The sequence below is a fragment of the Macaca fascicularis genome, chromosome 10, assembly GCF_037993035.2.
Source record: "Macaca fascicularis isolate 582-1 chromosome 10, T2T-MFA8v1.1".
Taxonomy (NCBI): domain Eukaryota; kingdom Metazoa; phylum Chordata; class Mammalia; order Primates; family Cercopithecidae; genus Macaca; species Macaca fascicularis.
The window spans coordinates 101,743,651-101,764,236 of NC_088384.1; the positions used below are offsets into that span (position 1 = coordinate 101,743,651).

At 41.7% G+C, this 20,586-nt stretch overlaps 2 protein-coding genes across 2 annotated transcripts; one reads left to right on the plus strand and one right to left on the minus strand.

Annotated features, from left to right (window-relative positions):
- Positions 1–811: 811 nt before the first annotated feature.
- WFDC10B (WAP four-disulfide core domain 10B) lies at positions 812–2,377 on the minus strand. Its single transcript, XM_015429881.3, has 2 exons — positions 2,094–2,377; positions 812–1,121 (listed from the first exon to the last, which is right to left on the minus strand). Exons 1-2 carry the CDS (start codon positions 2,185–2,187, stop codon positions 991–993), a joined length of 225 nt encoding a protein of 74 aa, XP_015285367.2. The 5' UTR covers positions 2,188–2,377; the 3' UTR covers positions 812–990.
- Positions 2,378–12,316: 9,939 nt separating this feature from the next.
- Positions 12,317–20,145, plus strand: WFDC13 (WAP four-disulfide core domain 13). Its single transcript, XM_005569165.4, has 4 exons — positions 12,317–12,456; positions 14,700–14,850; positions 16,101–16,165; positions 19,187–20,145. The coding sequence occupies exons 1-3, from the start codon at positions 12,369–12,371 to the stop codon at positions 16,141–16,143; spliced, it is 282 nt and encodes a 93-aa protein (XP_005569222.3). The 5' UTR covers positions 12,317–12,368; the 3' UTR covers positions 16,144–16,165; positions 19,187–20,145.
- Positions 20,146–20,586: the final 441 nt, after the last annotated feature.

Here is a 20,586-nt window from a genome sequence, read left to right on the forward strand (position 1 = left end):
TTACTCCTTAGCAACAGCAGCATGAACCACCTGTTTCCCACCCTTTGGTGTTCCTCTTGATCAAAAGAAAAGAGAATGAGCCCCTAAGGAAGAGGGCTTGGGAAAGATAGGGACTATCCAGTTAATGGAAAGTGCTGGAGTGTTCAATCCTGAGACCCAAATTGGGTCCCATTAGAGGAGCAGCCATGTTGGTGGGTGCAGGATAGGAGGAAGTTTGGGGTTGGTGCAGGCACTCACTCTCACTAGGATGCCTCTGGTCTCAGGTAATGGAGAGAACTGAGCAAAAAGTGAGCCCAGAGGAAACATTCTCTTCCGGCCACATCATATCCTCTCACTCTCTTATGGCCTTAGGCATGTCGCTGGCCTTCCTGGGACTCATTATCCTCATTGTAAAGAGAGAGCAATCTGAAGCTCAGAAAGAGATTGGGGAGTATGAGGTGGGGGTGCACCAAGGCTAAGGAGACCAAAGCAGTGCTTGGAGGCCTCCCACTCTTCACCTCGGGTTCTAACTACCACCCATCTCATGCTTAATGGGTCCTTCTGACTCCAGGGTGAGAAATGTTCTTAGCATCAGGAGATGCTGCACATGAGCAGTTCCTCCCCCTGGGAGTACTGGCTCAGTGAGCAAAACAGCAAGGGGCTGGGCCTCCTGAGGGCTGGCAGGGATACATGGGCCAAAGAGGAAGAGGGAGGGTAGAGAAGCATAACCAGGGAGAGAAATTGAAGACCAGGACACAAGACAAGCGGGGCACCTGTGGGGGCTACAGTGGGCTCTCAATGATCACCTGTAGTGGCAGCAAAAGAGGCAGGATCCCTGGGCATTTGTTCTGGTTTATTTGACAGGGACAGGGAGTTCAGACAGCAGGGAGGGTGGCATTCCTGTTGACGTTCTTGTGCTAATGGTTTGATGTCGTTGCGCTTCGGATGTGGGCACAGTCTCGGATGGAAGGGTTCAGGGAGCAGGATGCACATCCCAGCCCACTCTCCCACTCACAGGATGCTCATGCAAACGTTCCCACAGAAGGCTGAACAGCATATGTTATTTGCTTCACACTTTTGGAAATATGAACAGTGGTGGATGCATAGATCTATGCTGGGTCGCTTCTCACAGACCTTGATTCCTGAAATGGTGCAGAAGCAGGGTCAATGAAACCATGCACCTACAGAGCACCCTTCTCAAGCTTGAAGTTCCTCCATGGCCCCAGAACCAAGGCCCCCCTGACCACTACAACTCTCCTGGATTCTTCAGGGAACTTCCTTCCGGCCCATCACCAATCCTAGTGATTGGCAGTATCTTAAATTCTGTCTCCCTGCTCTGCATCTCACCCCAGTAGACCTCAATGCCTGGGTTTCCTGGACCCTCACCATACACTTGCATTCAGAACTCTGTCTCCCCATTAATCATGGTGAAGTCACTCCCATAGGAGTCACCTTAGTGAAGTTGCCCCCATAGAATCTACAGTTTGACCCTGAGAGCTCAAAGAGGCCTGAGACATTTCCAAGCCCTCCCCTATTCTCCAGAATTTGCAGAGCCCAGACAAGAAGATGAACTTGCCTTTCATCCCTCCCTTTCCTCTCCTCACTGTCACTGTCCCTAATATCCCTTCCCACCACCACTCTCCTGGCTCCTTTGATGATACACTTAACTTTTCCCTGTATATCCCAACTTTTCATTGCTCTATGTCCTTTTTACCCTACACTTATACCCATTTCTACACCTACACCTACCCTCATAACCACTTCTAGATGTTTACTGCTCACAGATGTGCATAAATCAAAGAATAATTGTCTTGCTTTCCCATTGGATTCTCAGTCCTGGTACACCTTTCACTATGGGATGTACCATTTGTCTCTAAGTATTGGGAGCAAACAACAAAAGATGTAGGTTCCCCCTTCATTCCCGCTACTGATCCCAAGGCCAGGTAAAGGGGTTGGAGGGTCATGGTTTGGGACAGTCCAGAGTCTGCACAGCATTGTGGCCAGAGCTGGATATGCAGAAAGGTTCCAGCTCCTAGGTCCTACTCAGACTGGACACATCTCCTCCGTTCCCCCTACCCAACTCCCCCTCACCCATCCAGCAGCCCATCACCTACTCTGCATCCTCATCTTGTCATAGTATCCTCCCTGGGCCTGAAGCAGCAGCAGCACACAGAGAACCAGGACAGGCAGCAGAGACTGGGATGCCATGACTCTGACCAGAACGTGAGCCCTAAGTCTGGCCAGGCAGTCACAGACTTCCCTGCAGAGCTGCCTGTGGAGAGGGAAGGAAAGAAAGAAGGAATGATCTTCAGTCCTCGCTGCCTCCACTGGCCAAGTCAGGGCAGAGCAAGAGTCCTTGCTTCCTGCCTTTGCCTTCTCCTAACCCTGTCCTTCTCCATACAGGATAGGGCTTTTGCAGGAATGACGCCTCTTCTCACATAACCAGTCCTGTGTTCTTGCTAACAGAGTTTTTCTTTTCTGAAAGGTACTATTTATTTCTGCTTTCTAGTTACAAAATGCTTTACAGAAAAAAAGAAAAGAAAAAATATCATTTTTTAAAAGGCGCTTAGAATTAACCTATATTTTATTACATTCTCTTTTAGTTCTTCTGTAAACCATCTTTTATTTTCTCATTTTTGAATCACCTATCCTTTGTTACCTACCTTCTGCCACCTTTATTTAGTCATGCAAATATTTACAATGTCATTATTTCTCAAAAAGAAACGACATAAGTTTTTTTTTTGGGGGGGGGGTGAGGGTAGCTACAGATAGACACTCCAATTTCCATAGTTGTGAAGGCAGAAATCATATCATGAGCCCCTTTAAGAGGTGACTATTTGCACATAATGGATGTGTTCATTATAAATTCCTTTTTTTTCTTTTAGACAGAGCCTCACTCCACACCAGGCTGGAGTGCAGTGGCGTGATCTTGGCTCACTGCAACCTCCACCTTCCGAGTTCAAGCAATTCGCACCTCAGCCTCCTGACTAGCTGGGATTACAGGCACGTGCCATCACACCCAGATAATTTTTGTATTTTTAGTAGAGATGGGTTTCTGCCATGTTGGTCAGGTTCATCTCAAACTCCTGATCTCAATTGATCCACCCATCTCAACCTCCCAAAGTGTTGGGATTACAGGCGTGAGCCACCACACTCGGCCTAATTATAAATTATTCTTAACAATTCATTACACAAAACCCTATATGATTGAGCTATATTTTTAATATTATTTTAAGTTCTGGGGTAAATGTGCAGGATGTGCAGGTTTGTTGCATGTGCCATGGGGGTTTGCTGCACCTATCAACCCATCACCCAGGTATCAAGCCCAGCATGCATTAGCTATTTATCCTGATGCTCTCCCTCCCTTGACAGGCCCCAGGGTGTGTTGTTTCCCTCCCTGTGTCCATGTGTCCTCATTGTTCAGCTCCCACTTATAAGTGAGAACATGGAGTGTTTGGTTTTCTGTTCCTTCATTAGTTTGCTGAGGATAAATGGCTTCCAGTTCCATCCATGTCTCTGCAAAGAACATGATCTCATTCCTTTTTATGGCCACATAGTATTCCATGGTGTATATTTATCACATTTTCTTTATCCAGTCTATCATTGATGGGCATTTGGGTTAATTTCATGTCTTTGCTATTGTGAATAGTGCTGCAATGAACATACGCATGCACGTGTCTTTATAACAGAATGATTCTATTCCTTTAGGTATATACCCAGTAATGGGGTTGCTGGGTCAAATGGTATTTCTGGTTCTAAATCTCTGAGGAATCATCATATTGTCTTCCACAATGGTTGAACTAATTTACATTCCTACCAACAGCGTGAGAGCATTCCTATTTCTCTACAACCTCACCAGCATCTGTAGTTTCTTGACTTTTTAATAACCTCCATTGTGACTGGCATGAGATGGTATCTCATCATGGTTTTGATTTGCATTACTCTGATGTTGAGCTTTTTTTCATGTTTATTGGCTGCATATATGTCTTCTTTTGAGAAGTGTCTGCTCGTGTCCTTTGCCCACTTTTTAATGGGATTGTTTGTTTTTTCTTATAAATTTAAGTTCCTTGTAGACTCAGGATACTAGACCTTTGTCAGGTGGATAGATTGCAAACATTTTCTCCCATTTTGTAGGTTGTCTGTTCACTCTGATGATAGTTTATTTTGCTGTACAGAAGCTCTTTAGTTTAATTAGATCCCATTTGTCAATTTCTGCTTTTGTCGCAATTGCTTTTGGTGATTTTGTCATGAAATCTTTGCCCATGCCTATGTCCTGAATGGTATTGCCCAGATTTTCTTCTAGAGCTTTTATAGTTTGGGGTTTTATATTTAAGCCTTTAATGCATCTTGAGTTAATTTTTGTATAAGGCATAAGGAAGAGACCCAGTTTCAATTTTCTGCATATGGCAAATAGTAGCAAAAAGAGCTGTGATTATTATATTAGAGTCAAACAAAATACACATTGTGTCAAATATTGTTAAAAGAACCAAAATCATGATTATATATTGATAAAAGGGCCAATTCATCAAAAAGATATAAAAATTATAAACATATACACACCAAGCGATAGAGCTTCAAAATATATGAAGCAAACACTGACAGGATTGAAGGGAGACATAGCACTACAGTAATAGTTGGAGAGTTCAATATCCCATCATGGCATAATAAGAAATATATTTGATCTTTGTCCCCAGTTGCTGGCACAAGATTCCTAAAACTCTTGGAATTTCCTGAGTGATAGGTGTGTCTTTTGTTATTCATAAGGAGCCCCTTTTGATTCCACCTGAGTTTCTGCTAATGAGGTTACTTGGAGTGGGGCCCCTAGGTAGCCTCAGGTTGGAGCTGGTCACCAGAAAAATCAAGTGATTAGAGGGTTGGAACTTTTAGACCCACCCACTCTCCTCCAGGAAGTTAAAGAAGGAAGGAGTTGAAGCTCTATAAAAACTCTTAAACAATAAGATTTGATGAGCTTCTGAATTGGTGAACATATCCATGTGCCAGAAGGGTGGCACACCCAACTCACAAAGACAGAAACTCCTGTGCTTGGAACCCTTCTGAAGCTCACCCTACTTACTTCATCTGGTTATTCATTTGTATCCTTTATAATAAACTGATAAACTTTAAGTAAAGTGTTTCCTGAGTTCTGTGAGCTGTTCCAGCAAATTATCAAACTTTCAGATGGGATTGTGGGAGCCCCTGATTTATAGCCAGTAGATCAAAAGTGCAGGAGGCCCAAGACTTGCAACTGGCACCTGAAGTTGGGAGTACTCTTGTGAAATCAAGCCTATAAGCTATGGGGTCTGCACTAACTTCAAGTAGTTAGTGTCAGAATTAAATTAAATTTTGGAACACCCAGTTGGTGTCCAGAGATAGGAGAATTGGTTGTTGGTGTTGGAAAGCATTCCAGGCCCTCTTTCAATAATGAATAGAATACGCAGACAGAAAAATCAATAAGGAAATAGGGTACTAAACAACACTATAAACCTAAGACAGACCTAAGACAAGAAGGGAATGCATATTCTTCTCAAGCACATATGGAACATTCTCCAGGATAAACTACATGTTAGGCCACAAAACAAGCCTAAATAAATTTTAAAAGATTGAAATTATACAGGCCAGGCGCGGTGGCTCACACCTGTAATCCCAGCACCTTGGGAGGCTGAGGCGGGCGGATCACAAGGTCAAGAGATGGAGACCATCCTGGCCAACATGGTGAAATCCTGTCTCTACTAAAAATACAAAAATTAGCCTGGTGTGGTGGCAGATGCCTGTAATCCCAGCTACTGAGGAGGCTGAGGCAGGAGAATCATTTGGAGGCAGGAGAATCACTTGAACTCAGGAGGCAGAGGTTGCAGTGAGCTGAGATCGCGCCACTGCACTCCAGCCTGGTGACAGAGCAAGACTCCGTCTCAAAAAAAAAAAAAAGATTGAAATTATACAAACTATCTTCTCCAGCCACAATGGAACAAAGCTGAAATCAATAAGAGAAGGAAAACTGGAAAATTCTCAAAAATGTGAAATTAATACACTCTTTAACAACCAATGAGTCAAAGAATAAATCACAACGGAAATTAGAAAACACTTTGAGCCAGGCATGTTGACTCACACCTGTAATCCCAGCACTTTGAGAGGCTGAGGTGGGTGGATCACTTGAGCCCAGGAATTCAAGACCAGCCTGGGCAACATAACAAGACCCTGTCTCTACAAATACTAACTGGGCATGGTGGTATGCACCTGTAGTCCCAATTACTTAGAAAAAAACTTTCGAACGAATGAAAGCAAAAACACAAAACACAATATACAAAAACTTATGAGATGTAGTAAAAGTAGTTCTCAGGGTAGAAAAATCTATAACTGTGAATACTTACATTAAAAAAGAAAGATCTCGGCCAGGCGCAGTGGCTCACGCCTGTAATCCCAGCACTTTGGGAGGCTGAGGCAGGTAGGTCATGAGGTCAGGAGATCGAGACCATCCTGGCTAACATGGTGAAACCCCATCTCTACTAAAAATACAAAAAATTAGCTGGGTGTGGTGGTACGAGCCTTGTAGTCCCAGCTACTCAGGAGTCTGAGGCAGGAGAATCACTTGAACCCAGGAGGCAGAGGTGCAGTGAGCCAAGATCACGCCACTGCACTCCAGCCTAGGCGACAGAGTGAGATTCTGTCTCAAAAAAAAAAAAGATCTCAAATCAACAACCTGACTTTACATCATATGAAACTAGAAAGAGAAGAACAAACTACACCCAAAGCTAGCAGAAGGAAGGAAATAATAAACATTTGAAAACAGACAAATGAAATAGGAAAGACAAAACCAATAAAAAGAATCAACAAGACCAAAACTTGGTTTTTTTTAAATATCCATAAAATTGAAAATCTTTAGCTAGATTGACTAAGAAGAAAAGAGAAAAGACACAAATAACTAATATCAGAAATTAGAGTGGGACATCACCACCAACTTTACAGAACTAAAAAAAATTGTAAGAGAATACTATAACAATTTTATACCAACAAATTAGATAACCTGGAGGAAATGGACAAATTTCTAGAAACTCACAAATCACCAAGACTGACTTGAGAAGGAATAGAAAATATTAACAGACCTATAACAAATAAAGAGATAGAATCAGTAATTTTTGAAAAACACACACAACTCTCTTCAACAAAGGAATGCCTAGGGCTAGATGACTTCACTGATAAAATCTATACTAAACTTTTTTTGATTAACACCAATCCTTCTCAAAGTTTTCCAATCTTAATTGATACAAAAAAAGCATTTCACAAAATTCACCACCCTTCTATGATTAAAAAAAATTCAGAAAACTAGGAAATAAAGGACTTCCTTAACATGATTAAAAAACTATATACAATGATCATTATACTCAATTGTGAAAGATCAAAATCTTTCTCCCAAGATCAGAAATAAGACGATGAAGCATCTTTCACCACCACTAGTCAACACTGTAATGGAGTTCTAACCAAAGCAATTAAGTAATAAAAAGAAATAAAAGTCATCCAAATTGGGAAGAAAGTAAAACTATCTCAGCTGTTTTTGTAAACACCAGCAATGAGCAATCCAAAAAGGAAATTAAGGAAACAATTTGATTTATAACAGGCTATGAAAGGATAGAATACCTAGAAGTAAATTTAACCATAGAGGTAAAAGACTTGTATACCACAAAATACAGAACATTGCTGAAAGAAATTATAGAAGACCTCAAGAAATAGAAAGACATTCCATCTTTTTTATTTTTTTTGAGACAAGGTCTGGCTCTGTCACCCAGGCTGGAGTGCAGTGGTGTGATCTTGGCTCACTGCAACCTCTACCTCCCAGGTGCTGGGACTGTAGGCGCATGCCACTACGCCCAGCTAATTTTTGTATTTTCTGTAGAGACAGGATTTTGCCACGTTGCCCAGGCTGATCTCGAACTCCTGAGCTCAAGCAAACCACCTGCCTTGGCCTCTCAAAGTGCTGGGATTACAGGCGTGAGCCACCACACCTGGCCAACATCCCATATTCTGTATTGGAAGACTTAAAATCATTAAGACAGCATTACAATGCAATTCCAATCAAGTTCCAACAGAATTTTTTTTTTTTTTTTTTTTTTTTTTTGAGATGGAGTCTCGTTCTGTCACCCAGGCTGGAGTGCAGTGGCGGAAGCTCAGCTCAATGCAACCTCCGCCTCCCAGGTTCAAGCAATTCTCCTGCTTCAGCCTCCTGAGTAGAGGGACTACCAGCATGCGCCACCACTCCTGGCTAAATTTTATATTTTTAGTAGAGATGGGGTTTCACTCTGTTGGCCAGGCTGGTCTCAAACTCCTGGCCTCAGGTGACCACCTGCCTCGGCCTCCCAAAGTGCTGGGATTATAGGCGTGAGCCACCACGCCTGCCCAGATTTTTCTTTATTTGAGAAATAGAAAAGCTGATCCTTAAGTTACAAAACTGCAAGAGGCTTGAATAGCCAAAGCAATCTTGAAAAGGTAGAATTCACACTTCCTGATTCAAAAATAAGCCAATGATTTAAATATAAAAGCTACAAAATTATTAGAAGAAATATAGAAGTAAATCTTCATGACTTTGGATTGGGCAATGGATTCTTAGAAAAGACACCAAAAGCACAGTAACAAAAGAAAAAAAATCTGACTTCATCAAAGTTAAAAACTTTTGTGCTTCAAATGACTATCAAAAAAGTGAAAAGACAGCCTATGGAATGGGAGAAAATATTTGAAAAAATCATCTATCTGATAAGAGCATCCAGAATATATTAAAGAACTCTTACAATTCAAGGGGGAAAAAAAAACCCAATTACAAAATGGGCAAAGGACTTGAATATACATTTCTTCAAAGAAGATATAAAAATGATCAACAAGCACATGAAAATATGCTCAATATCAGCTGGGCACAGTGGCTCATGCTTGTAAGCCTAGGACTTCAGGAGGCCAAGGCAGGTGGATTACCTGAGGTCAGGAGTTCAAGACCAGCTTTGCCAACATGGTGAAACCCCATTTTTACTAAAAATACAAAAATTTGTCAGGTGTGGTGGCGGGCGCCTGCAAACCCAGCTACTCAGGACGCTGAGGCAGGAGAATCTCTCGAACCCAGGAGGCGGAGGTTGCAGTGAGCTGAGATCATACCACTGCACTCCAGCTTGGGCAACAGAGCGAGAATCCATCAAAAAAAGAAGAGGAAGAGGAAGAGGAAGAAGAAGAAGGAGAAGAAGGGGAAGAAGAAGGAGGAGAAGGAGAAGAAGGAGAAGAGGGAGAGGTAGAGGGAGAGGGAAATATGCTCAACATCATTAGTTATTAGGGAAATACAAATAAAAACCACGAGATACCACTTCACATTCTCTTGACCGGCTATAATTTTTAAAAAGGAAAATAATAAGTGTTGGCAAGCATGTGGAGAAATTGGAACCCTCATGCATTGCTGATAGAAGTATTAAATGGTTCAGCCACTGTGGAAAGAGTTTGGAGTTTCCTCAAAAAAGTAAACATACAAGGTTAAACATATGACCCAGATATTTACTACTCCCAAATATTTACCCAAATGAATTAAAAATATATACTCAAAAAAATTCATCTACAAATGTTCATAGCTGCATTATTTGCAATTGCCAAAGCAAGGAAACAGCTGAAATGTCCATCAACAGATGAATGGATAAACAATTGTGATATATATATACAATGGAGTATTATTCACCCATAAAATGGAATGAAGTACTGGTGCATGCTACATAGTAAATGAACCTCAAAAACTACAGAAATAACATTTCTCACCCAATTGTTTTGGCGAAAATTCAAAAGCATGACAACCCGTTCTGTTAGTGAGACTGTAGGAAACATGCACACTCACATTGTTGGTGGCATTACAAAAAGGTATAATCTTTACGAAGTAGAAATGGGCAATATCTTGCCAAACTATATGTGCATTTATCCTTTTTTTTTTTCTTTTGAGACGAAGTCCAGCTCTGTTGCCCAGGCTGGAGTGCAGTGGCTTGATGTTGGCTCACTGCAACCTCCGCCTCCCAGGTTCAAGTGATTCTTCTGCCTCAGCCTCCTGAGTAGCTGGGACTACAGGCGCTTGCCACCATGCTTGTCTAATTTTTTGTATTTTTAGTAGAGAAGGGGTTTCACCATGTTGACCAGGCTGGTCTCGAACTTCTGACCTCATGATCTGCCCGCCTCAGCCTCCCAAGGGCTGGGATTACAGGCATGAGCCACTGCGCCCGGCCATGCATTTATCCTTTTAACCAACTATCACACTTTTAGAAATGTACTGATATTATACCTCCAACGATACAGAAAATTATGCATCATTGTCCATTGCAGCATTATTTATAATAGCAAAATCTTGGAAACTACCTAAATGCCTAAATATAGGAGACTGGCTATATGACTAAGGTGCATGTGCAAGGGATGTCAAATGCAGCTGTAATAGAGGAAAAATCGTTATGAACTACTGGAGAGCAGTTTTCAGGATATATTGTTAAATGAAAACAACAAGGTGCAAATGAGTATATTTGTGCAAGAAAAACAGAGTTGAGAGTTCAAGTAACTAATTATCTTAAATCAAGAATTTCCAGAGAATTGATAAAGAAGGGCTGCTACTCAGCACATCCTATGAAGTCAGCATAAACTTGCTACCAAACCAGGCAAGGACAATATGAGAGAGAAAAATTACAGGCCCAGTTCATTATGAACATAGATGTAAAATACCTCCAAAATAGAAAACTGAACCAAACAATATAAAAATGATAATATTTAATGATCACCTTATATTACCATAGAAATGGCTTAATGTTTGAAAATCTGAATGTTCAACGCATTAACAGATTAAAGGAGATAAAAATGTTATCATCTCAATATACACAGAAAAAAGCAATACACATAATCTGACATAAACTAATTTAAAATTTCTTGTTATATTAGGAATGAAAGAAAACTTTCTAAACCTGATAGAGGGTGCTTATGAGACACTAAAGTGGAGACAGTTCTAAAAGAGAAAACAAGAAGTTTTCATTTTAAATCGGGTATCAGACAAAAATACACACTATCACCACTTACAGATGATGATGTACTCAAGGGCCTAGCCAGCACAGTGAGGCATTAAAAATGGCTTAAAGTTTGAAGAAGAAAACTATAACTGTTCTTATTTGGATATGATAAACACTGAAGAGAACACACAAAGAAACCATAATAAACAACGGGAGAATTTAGCAAGCTAACTAGCTACAGATTCATTGAAAGAAGAAAAGATCCAAGGTTTAAAGAGAGGAAAGCAAGTTTGAAATAGTATTTGTAGAGAGTGGGAACCCTGGCTTACTTAGTTGAAGAAACTTAGTAAGACTACCAAACCCTTTTTGGTCTGGTGATGATGCATCTATTGTGCTGTTTAGTAGCACAGTTGAATTATTTTCCCCCAGCAACAAATATCTGCCTAGGTTCAAGCTTCAATGAAATTGATGGTTGGATTCACTCAGGGCTGCAGTTTTTGTAGGCAGATTCAAACAAGGAGATTTAAATGACAGGTTCTGAATCCTACATTGATAGAAAGAAAAGTAATCACCTAGAGGGGAGGACTATAAAATAGGGAAGTGAAGAGTCAATGTTTGTTGGTTTCAGTGAGGTCAAATAATTGTTATGGTGGAGATTTTTGAGCCAACTGGAAAGTTAACTTCTCTACATGAGCAGTAAACAAAAGGAATTAATTGAAAAGTTATGATACCATTTACAATTTCCTTTTAAAACTTCAAGCCTCAGACCGGGCACGGTGGCTCTCATCTGTAATCCTAGCACTTTGAGAGGCTGACGAGGGTGGATCACCTGAGGTCAGGAGTCCAAGACTAGCCTGGATAACCCCAGTGAAACCCTGTCTCTACTGAAAATACAACAATTAGCTGGACGTGGTGGTACACACCTGTAATCCCAGCGACTCAGGAATTGCTTGAACCCAGGAGGAGGAGGCTGCAGTGAGCCGAGATCGCACCACTGTACTCCAGCCTGTGTGACAGAGTGACTCCACCAAAAAAAAAAAAAAAAAAAAAAATTCAATCCTCTGTGAATAAATATAACAAAGACATGTACAATTTCCACAGGGAAAAATTATTTAAAATGTTAAGGGATATGAATAAGATCTAGATACAGATGAAAGAGATAGCAAGGTCAAGACTAGAGGGATAAAGGAGGATATGAAAACACTATATGACCCTGGAGTGGGTGTGATTGGGAGGTGCTTGGATTTCCGCCCTGCCTGCTTTGATTGGAGTACACGGTGAAAGGCTAATCACACTGGGCCTCCACTTTGCCCTCTTTCCTTCTCTTCTCGTCACAGCAGTGCCTGGTCAAACCCAGCAATCCTTGGCCAGAACTTACTCACCCGTCCCACTGGCACCATGAAGCCTGTGCTGCCTCTCCAGTTCCTGGTGGTGTTCTGCCTAGCACTGCAGCTGGTGCCTGGGAGTCCCAAGGAGCGTGTTCTGAGTAGGTGCTGGGTCTGGGCCCAAGGAGGGAAGTAACATTTGTGGACAGGAGAGAATCTGAGGGCTGACAGTCTGTCACACCTCTTGGAAAAATACAGTGTCATGTTCAAGGGCCCAAGCTTTATTATTGGCAAGATCTAGGTTTGAATCCCTGCTCTGTTGCTGAGTGACCTTGGGCAAAGTATCTGGGTCTTAGGTTTTTATCCTTATAATGAACACAATTATATGGGGATCGTTGGAGGAGAACAGATAATGCATGCAGACATAGCTCACTCTTACTAAACCATGGTAAATGCTCAGTAATATTAAATGCTGTAAACGTGATCAGCTTCATCATCCAGCTTAGTCTTGCTGTCCATGGCTCCTTCATGTATGCTTGGATTCCCTTTTCAAGCATTAAAACAGAGAGACAACAAAGTTGGTAGAACTCAAGCTGGAATCTACATAATCTTGGCCTTGAAGGATGTTTTGGGAAGGAAGGAAAGGAAGTTTTGCATTTTATTCCACATTTTCAAACTCCAGAGGTACTGCAGAATTACCGGCAATTAGCATCAATGGGACAGTGTAGAGTCCATCTCAGTAGCCACCACTGCCCAGCTCAACTCAAAAGAGCTCTAGCTATAGTAATGTTGACCTTAGCCAATACCAAGTGGGAAAAGAACTGTTATTCATCATACATCCACTTTTCTATGGGGAAAACATCTTCAGAATACTGGTGGCTCAGAAGAGGGATATGTGTGGTAGCTCATGTGTCTAGGGAGGCTAGATCCTGCTTTAGAAGTTTCAGAAAAGTCACGTAGGTTTGTAGGACTAAGAGGGACTGAGCAAGCTACAAGAAAATAGGAGTGCCCAGGGTAGAGTTAATTGAAAAATCAGAATTTGAGGAAAGGCACAAAGAGGCTTTCTAAAAGGCTGGTAAGTGCTGTGAGTGAAGTTGGGACCAGATACCCAGAAGAGGGGTCAAGACTTGAAAAGGGTGACCTCTCTGAGATCTCTGGATCATGGTGTCTATCCCTAAACTGCTCTATTGAGCCCCAGGCTCTTCAAAGTGTGGACTAGTTCCAATTTCTTGCAGTGCCCCAGTGAGCTACAGAAGAGCTGAGAGGCCAGGGGTGAGTACTAGTTATTGGTCTCTGTTAAATTGTCAACAGCTTGGACCTCAGCTTATTTTACCCCAATTCTGGTGCCATTTGCTTCTACAGTTATAGTCATGACCTCTTTCTTCATTCATTCCTTTCAAACCATCATAATATCCTATAGATTTCCTTCTAATTGCAAATATTTGCAGAGCAATAGACCCACAGATGGGCAATAGAATGCCCCACTTTTGACTTTTGCCCCCAAAGAAAGGGAGAGTCACAAGATACAAAAATTAGGACCTGGAAGGGCTTGGGGAAAGGGGTTAATGGGGCCCATCCTTAGAGTCCAGGAATAGAAAGGAGACTGTGGGTTGTGGCCTTAGGAAAGAATCTCCCGGGGCAGGTAGGTCTTAGCTTTGAACTGAAATACTTGGGGGTAAGGGAGGAAATAGGAAGTAAACACAAAGATGCTTATTCTTCTCTAACAGTAGAAAGTGGGGCATCCTGGTGCTCTGGCCTCCTGACTGAGAGACACCACGGAAGAAAAAGAAGCTGAATATTTGAACCCCATTCTGAAATCCCCACCCTTCTTACCACGAAAGAAGTCATTCTCAGAACTTATTTGTGAATTGGGTCCCAGCTCTCTGATCCAGTACCTTCAGTTTACTGCTTGGTCTTCATCCTTTACCAAAACTTACCTTTCACTCATTATTCCTATACACAAATAACCCACATTAGGTTAACCCCAGGGTAAACTATGTTGTTACCAAGAAGCTCTACAACTTGCTCAAGAACACACAATGAGTCAGTACAGAACGAACGTACAAACCTCTTTCTTGTTCACCACATACACCATTAATACCCTTGATATCGATCCAACCATAGTCAATGGGGACTTGGCATCTGAACTACAAGGATGGTGAATGACCAGTGGGTGCAGGGTTCTACCGAACTCTATTCTTGATCAAAAAATATCCATGCCCTGCTTCCCTGCTCAGAACTCAGACGAAGGCAGCAGCTGAGGACAAACCTGATGCCACCACCCTGGAACCATGCAAGGCAGATGAGGGTGGCAGGTTTCCTGGCAGTTCCCTGGGCTTTCTGAGTTCTGAACATTACTCCAGCCTGTTGGTGAGGCCCTTCTCTTACTTGTTCTGTGTTCCAGAGTATATCTTGGAACCTCCACCCTGCATATCAGCGCCTGAAAACTGTACTCAACTGTGTACAATGCAGGAAGACTGCCAGAAAGGATTTCAGTGCTGTTCATCCTTCTGTGGGATAGTCTGTTCATCAGATACACTTCAAAAGCGCAAGAGGTAAGAGATATCTCATATCCAGGCCTGATCCTAGAGCTGCTGGTGGGAGCCCAGCAGAAGAGTCTCTTACCAGCAACTGTGCTGGATCTCTCCTTTCTTTTTTCTTGGTGGCCATGTTGCCAACATGCCAAGGGCAATTTCCATAAAAGTCCTGATTAGAAAAGCCCTCCTCCCCTCCCAATCACCACATCCCATCACCACATCCATGAATCTCTGTCTCTGCCTCTCTGAACTCACCCACAAATCCCTTTATCCACAGACCTTCCCCCAACCCAGAATCCACCCTTATCCCAGGGACACTCTACCTGCAGGTGTAACCAAAATCCCAAAGCAAAATTTGTCCTACACTTTTGCTTGCCCTCCTTTCACAAGACACCATCCTTTGGCCACCAGTGTTCTTGGGCTCTGGAGATCCAGCCCAAAGGAAGTTTTGGTTAATTGTACAGACATTAACACTAGCCGCAAGCCTGCTAAATGGAGTGTGCTCCCAGGGCACAGAAAGAACATAGGGTGCTGATGAGACATATGGTTTCTAATCCCATCTTGCAACTATGTCTTTCTATGACCTTGAGTAAGACAATTCCTTCTTTTTTACTTTCTTTTTCTCATGAGTAAAATAAGGACTCTTGTTTTTTCCTACTTTGCAAGGCCCAAATGAAATTTCAAAAGACCCACAGTGAAAGACTCAACCAATGAGCCTCTTGAGGGAAGCCTGGCAGTCTTGTTCCCTGCTGTATTCCCTACCATGAGCAGAATACCCAGCATATGAGATAATGTGCAGAGTGATTAAGCATGGGCTCAAAGCCAAACACCTGCGCTCAAATCCTGGCTCTACCACTTCTTAGATAAGTGACCTTAGACAAGCTAATGAACCTCTCTCTGGGCATCAACTTCCTCATCTTTAAGACTGGAATAATAATAGTGAGGTTAAAATAGACAATCCATGTAAGCTTTAAAACATTACTTGCCAACATAATTGCTGTGAATGCTGGCGATTAGGCAACCACTTCTTTTTGAAGAGACTAGCCCTTGCAATTAAATTCCACATCTTTCAATGTTCTACGTTGGAATGCAGAAGTATATATATAACTCTTTGGTGTCATTGAGTTTTTTGAGGTTCTGCATTCCCTATAGCGAGAGAACTGAGATTCATGGTTTAATGTTAATGGTGGAAGTAATTGAAAGAAAAAAATATATCTCTAAAAATAAAACTTCACCAGTTAATATTTGAAAATCTTTTTCTTCTACAGATACAAACCCAAGGGCTCAGAAGTCATCATGCCTACCAACTGAGGCATATTTCCTAGCGCATTTTGTAAGTAGAGGGATTTGGTCTGGCCTTCCTTGTGTGAGATTCCCAGGGATGCTCACTTTCTTCCTGTACCCTCACCAGGGGCACCACATTCCCACAAGATCAGAATGGCCTCTCATTACCTGATTGCCCCCTCCTCCATCATTCCCCTCCAAGGGCTATCTTTGCACTCCCTGAAAGGGGCAGGGTGCAGTCCAGCATGAATTCTGCAACACAGAGCAACATGAGGAACCAAGTCATGGCCCAGGGGGAACCCAGGGCACTCAGATCTGAGGCTTTGTCAGGGAACAAGCTCTTCCAGCCTCCGGGTTAACAGCACCCTGGGCAAGGACTCAAGCTGAGCCCTTCACGCTCTGAGACTTTGGTCTGCTCACTGTACCTCTCTGAGACAGTCACCTCCCTCATTGAAAGATGAAGAAAACATCCATGCCTTGGGGTATTGGGAGGACAACACAAGGTCATGTAGATGGAAGAACTTGGTCTCTGCAAAGGTAGAAACTGTCAGCAACTCACTTACAAGGTCACTCATTCTGGGTTCCAGTTTTTTCTCTGAAAAAAGAGGGAGTGGGCCGGATGCAGTGGCTCACACCTGTAATCCCAGCACTTTGGGAGGCTGAGGTGGGCGGATCACGAAGTCAGGAGGTCAAGACCAGCCTGACCAACATGGTGAAACCCCGTCTCTACTGAAAATACAAAAATTAGTTGGGCATGATGGTGCGCACCTGGAATCCCAGCTACTCAGGAGGCTGAGGCAGGAGAATTGCTTGAACGCAGGAGGCGGAGGTTGCTGTGAGCCAAGAGCACGCCATTGCACCCCAGCCTGGGCAACAGAGTGAGACTCCATCTCAAAAAAAAAAGAGGGAGTGGGAATCATCTTTATTATTTTACTGATGCTTCAAGAATAGTGAACAAAATGGAGTCCTGTGGAATTCCACCACCAAAAAAAAAAGATAGTATTCATAAGTTGGTGGATTTTGTTTCAGAGTATTTGAAAGAAAAAATTAGAAGTTTAGGGTCTTCTAATGGGCCTTCTGATGTCTCCAGATGTTCCAAATTAGAATGGTGGTCTTTCATCTTAGTCCTTTAATTAACCCTGTACAAAGGAACGTGATAAATAGTAGCAGGTGGAGGCCAGTGGAGCAGTTTAGGCGCATGAGCACTTGCCCAGGCTCTAGTGAGCCCACCATGCTGCTGATGAGCTCCTACTCATGCTTCAAGGTTCCTATTAAATTAAACACTCCATAGAAACTTCACCAGTTCACTCCAGACAGAATTAGTCCCTCTGTTTGTCTTTTGCAGTGCCCTATCTTTGTCCTACCATAACCTTATCAGACTTTCTTATAATTGTTCAAGTTAGCATTTTCTTTGTTTAGAGTATGAGTCCCATAAAAGCAGAAACTGTGTCTGACTTCTTTGCCATGGAACCCTGGCACCTAGCGCCAGGCCTTGCACATAGTAAGGATACAATTCAGACTTTTCAAATAGGGTTGAGAAGAGGCTGACAAAAAGTAGATCAATTCTAACATTTGATGAGTTTTCCCTACAAAGAAAATCTTCACTGAACAGTCCAAAGTCCCTCAAATATCAGCTGCCTACTATTTTCTTAAAACTATATTTACTTATGAAAACTTACAATATGCTAAAAAAACAAAAAAAGAAAGCCCGATGGTATCCATTCACATGGGGTAATATCTCTGTACTATGGTCAAGGGTCCTAGCTACTCTGGGACACAGTCCAGCTCTGGCCTGCTGACCTGGTGATGCTGGGCACCTCCTAAGTCCTCGGAACCCCAATGTGTCCATCTGTAAAATGCAGATGGAAAATATCTAACCCTTAGCTGTGTCATCAAGATGAAATAAAAGGACACATGCAAAGCACATAGAAGACTGCTGGCAGAGAATATAAGAAGAACGTATTATTATCCACATCTTGTCAATTCTTCCTTTATCCAAAATTCCTGTTTTATAAAGGGATCACAGTGTACTTTCTACCTTAAACTCCAGTTGTTTGGTTGGTTGCTTTTTAATTTCTCTGAGTCAGTGATCAGTGAACATTGCACTTGTTTTAAGTTAACGCAGTATTCACTGATCTTCAAAATATCTTCTTAAGAGAGAACAAGGTAAAAAGTACTGCATCAAAATAATGTGATTAAATCTCATGATGAAAGATAGGCTAATTTAACAGAGATCTGAATTCCTCTACTAAATTTCCAGTGAGTGACTATGGAAGACTTTGCTTCCCTCTGCAAATCCCCTATGAATGTTACCAACCTGGAAATGTGTGGTCACCTAGTCCCACAATTCTACTTTTCTTCCAATTGCAGCCCTTCTAAATGAACTTTTCCCAAGATAAAATTATCTTGTCCATATCTTGCTCTTCTCTTCAATGACACCATTCTAATCTGACTCACTCCCTAGTGACCCCTGGTCCAGGGCAGGAAATACTGTTCAGAAAATCTATAGACTCTTTTACTACCAGAAACTGACCATATGTGGTTCAAATTGACCTGAGTGAGGAAGGTCTCTTACATACAGGTTGGCTATCACTGTTTCAATAATCTGAGTTTGATCTATCCAATACTGTAGGCACTGGTCACAAGAGGCTATTTAAATGTTAATTCATATGAATTACAATAAAATAAAATATTCAATCAGTTTCTTAGCCTTACTTTCCATTTCAAGTGTTGAATAACCACATGTGGTTAGTAGCTACCATATTGCACATTATAAACATGGAACACAGAAAGTTCTAATGGAAAGCATTGCTTTAAGCTACACAAAGCTGATGGCTAAAAAATGATGGCTAATTAAAGGTCATCATGACAGAGGGCACCCTCTATGACAGCCTCATGTTAGACTCCAGGAAAAGTTTTTCGGGGCTATTTATTTAAGGAGTTCCTAAGCATAGCCTGACAAGAGACAATTCAATGACAGTAATTCTCTAGAGACCCAACATGATATCACCCATGAATGTTTAAAGAATCCAGAAGAACAAGTGGACTAATTGTGTTTCCTTCCCCACAGGCCTCTACAAAGTTTTTTCTTGGTCCACCTTTAGGAAGGTATTGAGAAGCAAGAAATTGGAGGCCCAATATCTAACTTGCAAATCATTTTTTAGCTTGGCAATAAAGGCTAATCTACCATAAAACTCTTGAAGCTTAAACTTTAGGTCAACACTTGCAAGAGCCCCTTCCAAAGCTCAGCACACTTTCCTCCTGGAATGAGGAGAGGAAGCAGGAACCCCACTTTGGCATAGAGATAAACAGCACTGTTCCAGTCCAGGGATGCTGTCTGTGCCCTGGTGGTGGTCTTAAGGACCTATCACATCAATATCTGGACAACCCTCACTGATTACGTGTCCTTGGTTCCACTCATCAGGCTAATTGATCCCAAATTTAACCTCAGGGAGAAATATCAACCAGACACTGCACAGCAACCTCCTTGGGGCCAGCCTTCAAGTCTTCATGGCCATATCATGAACCCAGGACAGACACAGTGGGGGTGGTGAGGACCTGATAAAGATGGATCAGTGACTAAGAGGCTGCAATAAGGTGTCATGAAATCAAAATCAAAGGGCTAGAACTCTCCAAGGTCTTGCCCCAGGCACGTAGCACCACCTGAGCCAGAAACTGCAGAGGACATGACAGATGTGGCATTACTGATAAGTTATGGGAATGGAAATAATCTTTCCTAAACTACCAACCATAACTTTAAATTTTTGATCAACCATGCTAGAGCAAAGACTGAATTATCCTTCTGTTCTCTCTATAGAAATGATATAAAAATTATAGTCATAAGAGACAATCAAAAATAATTAGCCACAAAATATTAAAAAGGTATTATGAAGGTATTTAAAATAATAATAATAAAGTGTGTTATTTTTCTGGGATTCATGATATTTAATGTGTTCGTAAGCTTTTGTAAGTTTGTAACTTGTTGCAATTTATTTTTCATTTCAAATAAATATTCACTTACGTGCCTAATTTTGCGTTAGTAGTTCTGCATTATTTTTCTAAAACAAGATATCCATAATTATACAAGCATCAAGTTCCACAAAGCCTGGGCCTTTCTCTGCTTGGCTCCTTTACTTCACCTCTGTACCAGTGAGCCTTGTGTTCCTCATTAGGAAAACAGCATAAGCAATTGTTCTTCATTTGGACAAGACTATACAAAAAGATCAAATGATATAATATGCATAAAAATATGTTGTACGCACTGTGACAGAAATATGAATGGTTATGATTATTGTTAACATTTTGAGGACTTACTGCGAAGGGTGAGATATAAGGAATGGCATTAAGGAAGAAGAAAAATGGATTATCACCCCTTCATCAGTGAATATAATCTATACACCATGACTTTTCACTTAACCATAGTTGTGCTACTATGGCCAGTCATCTAAATTCTTCAAAACTTGAATTTTT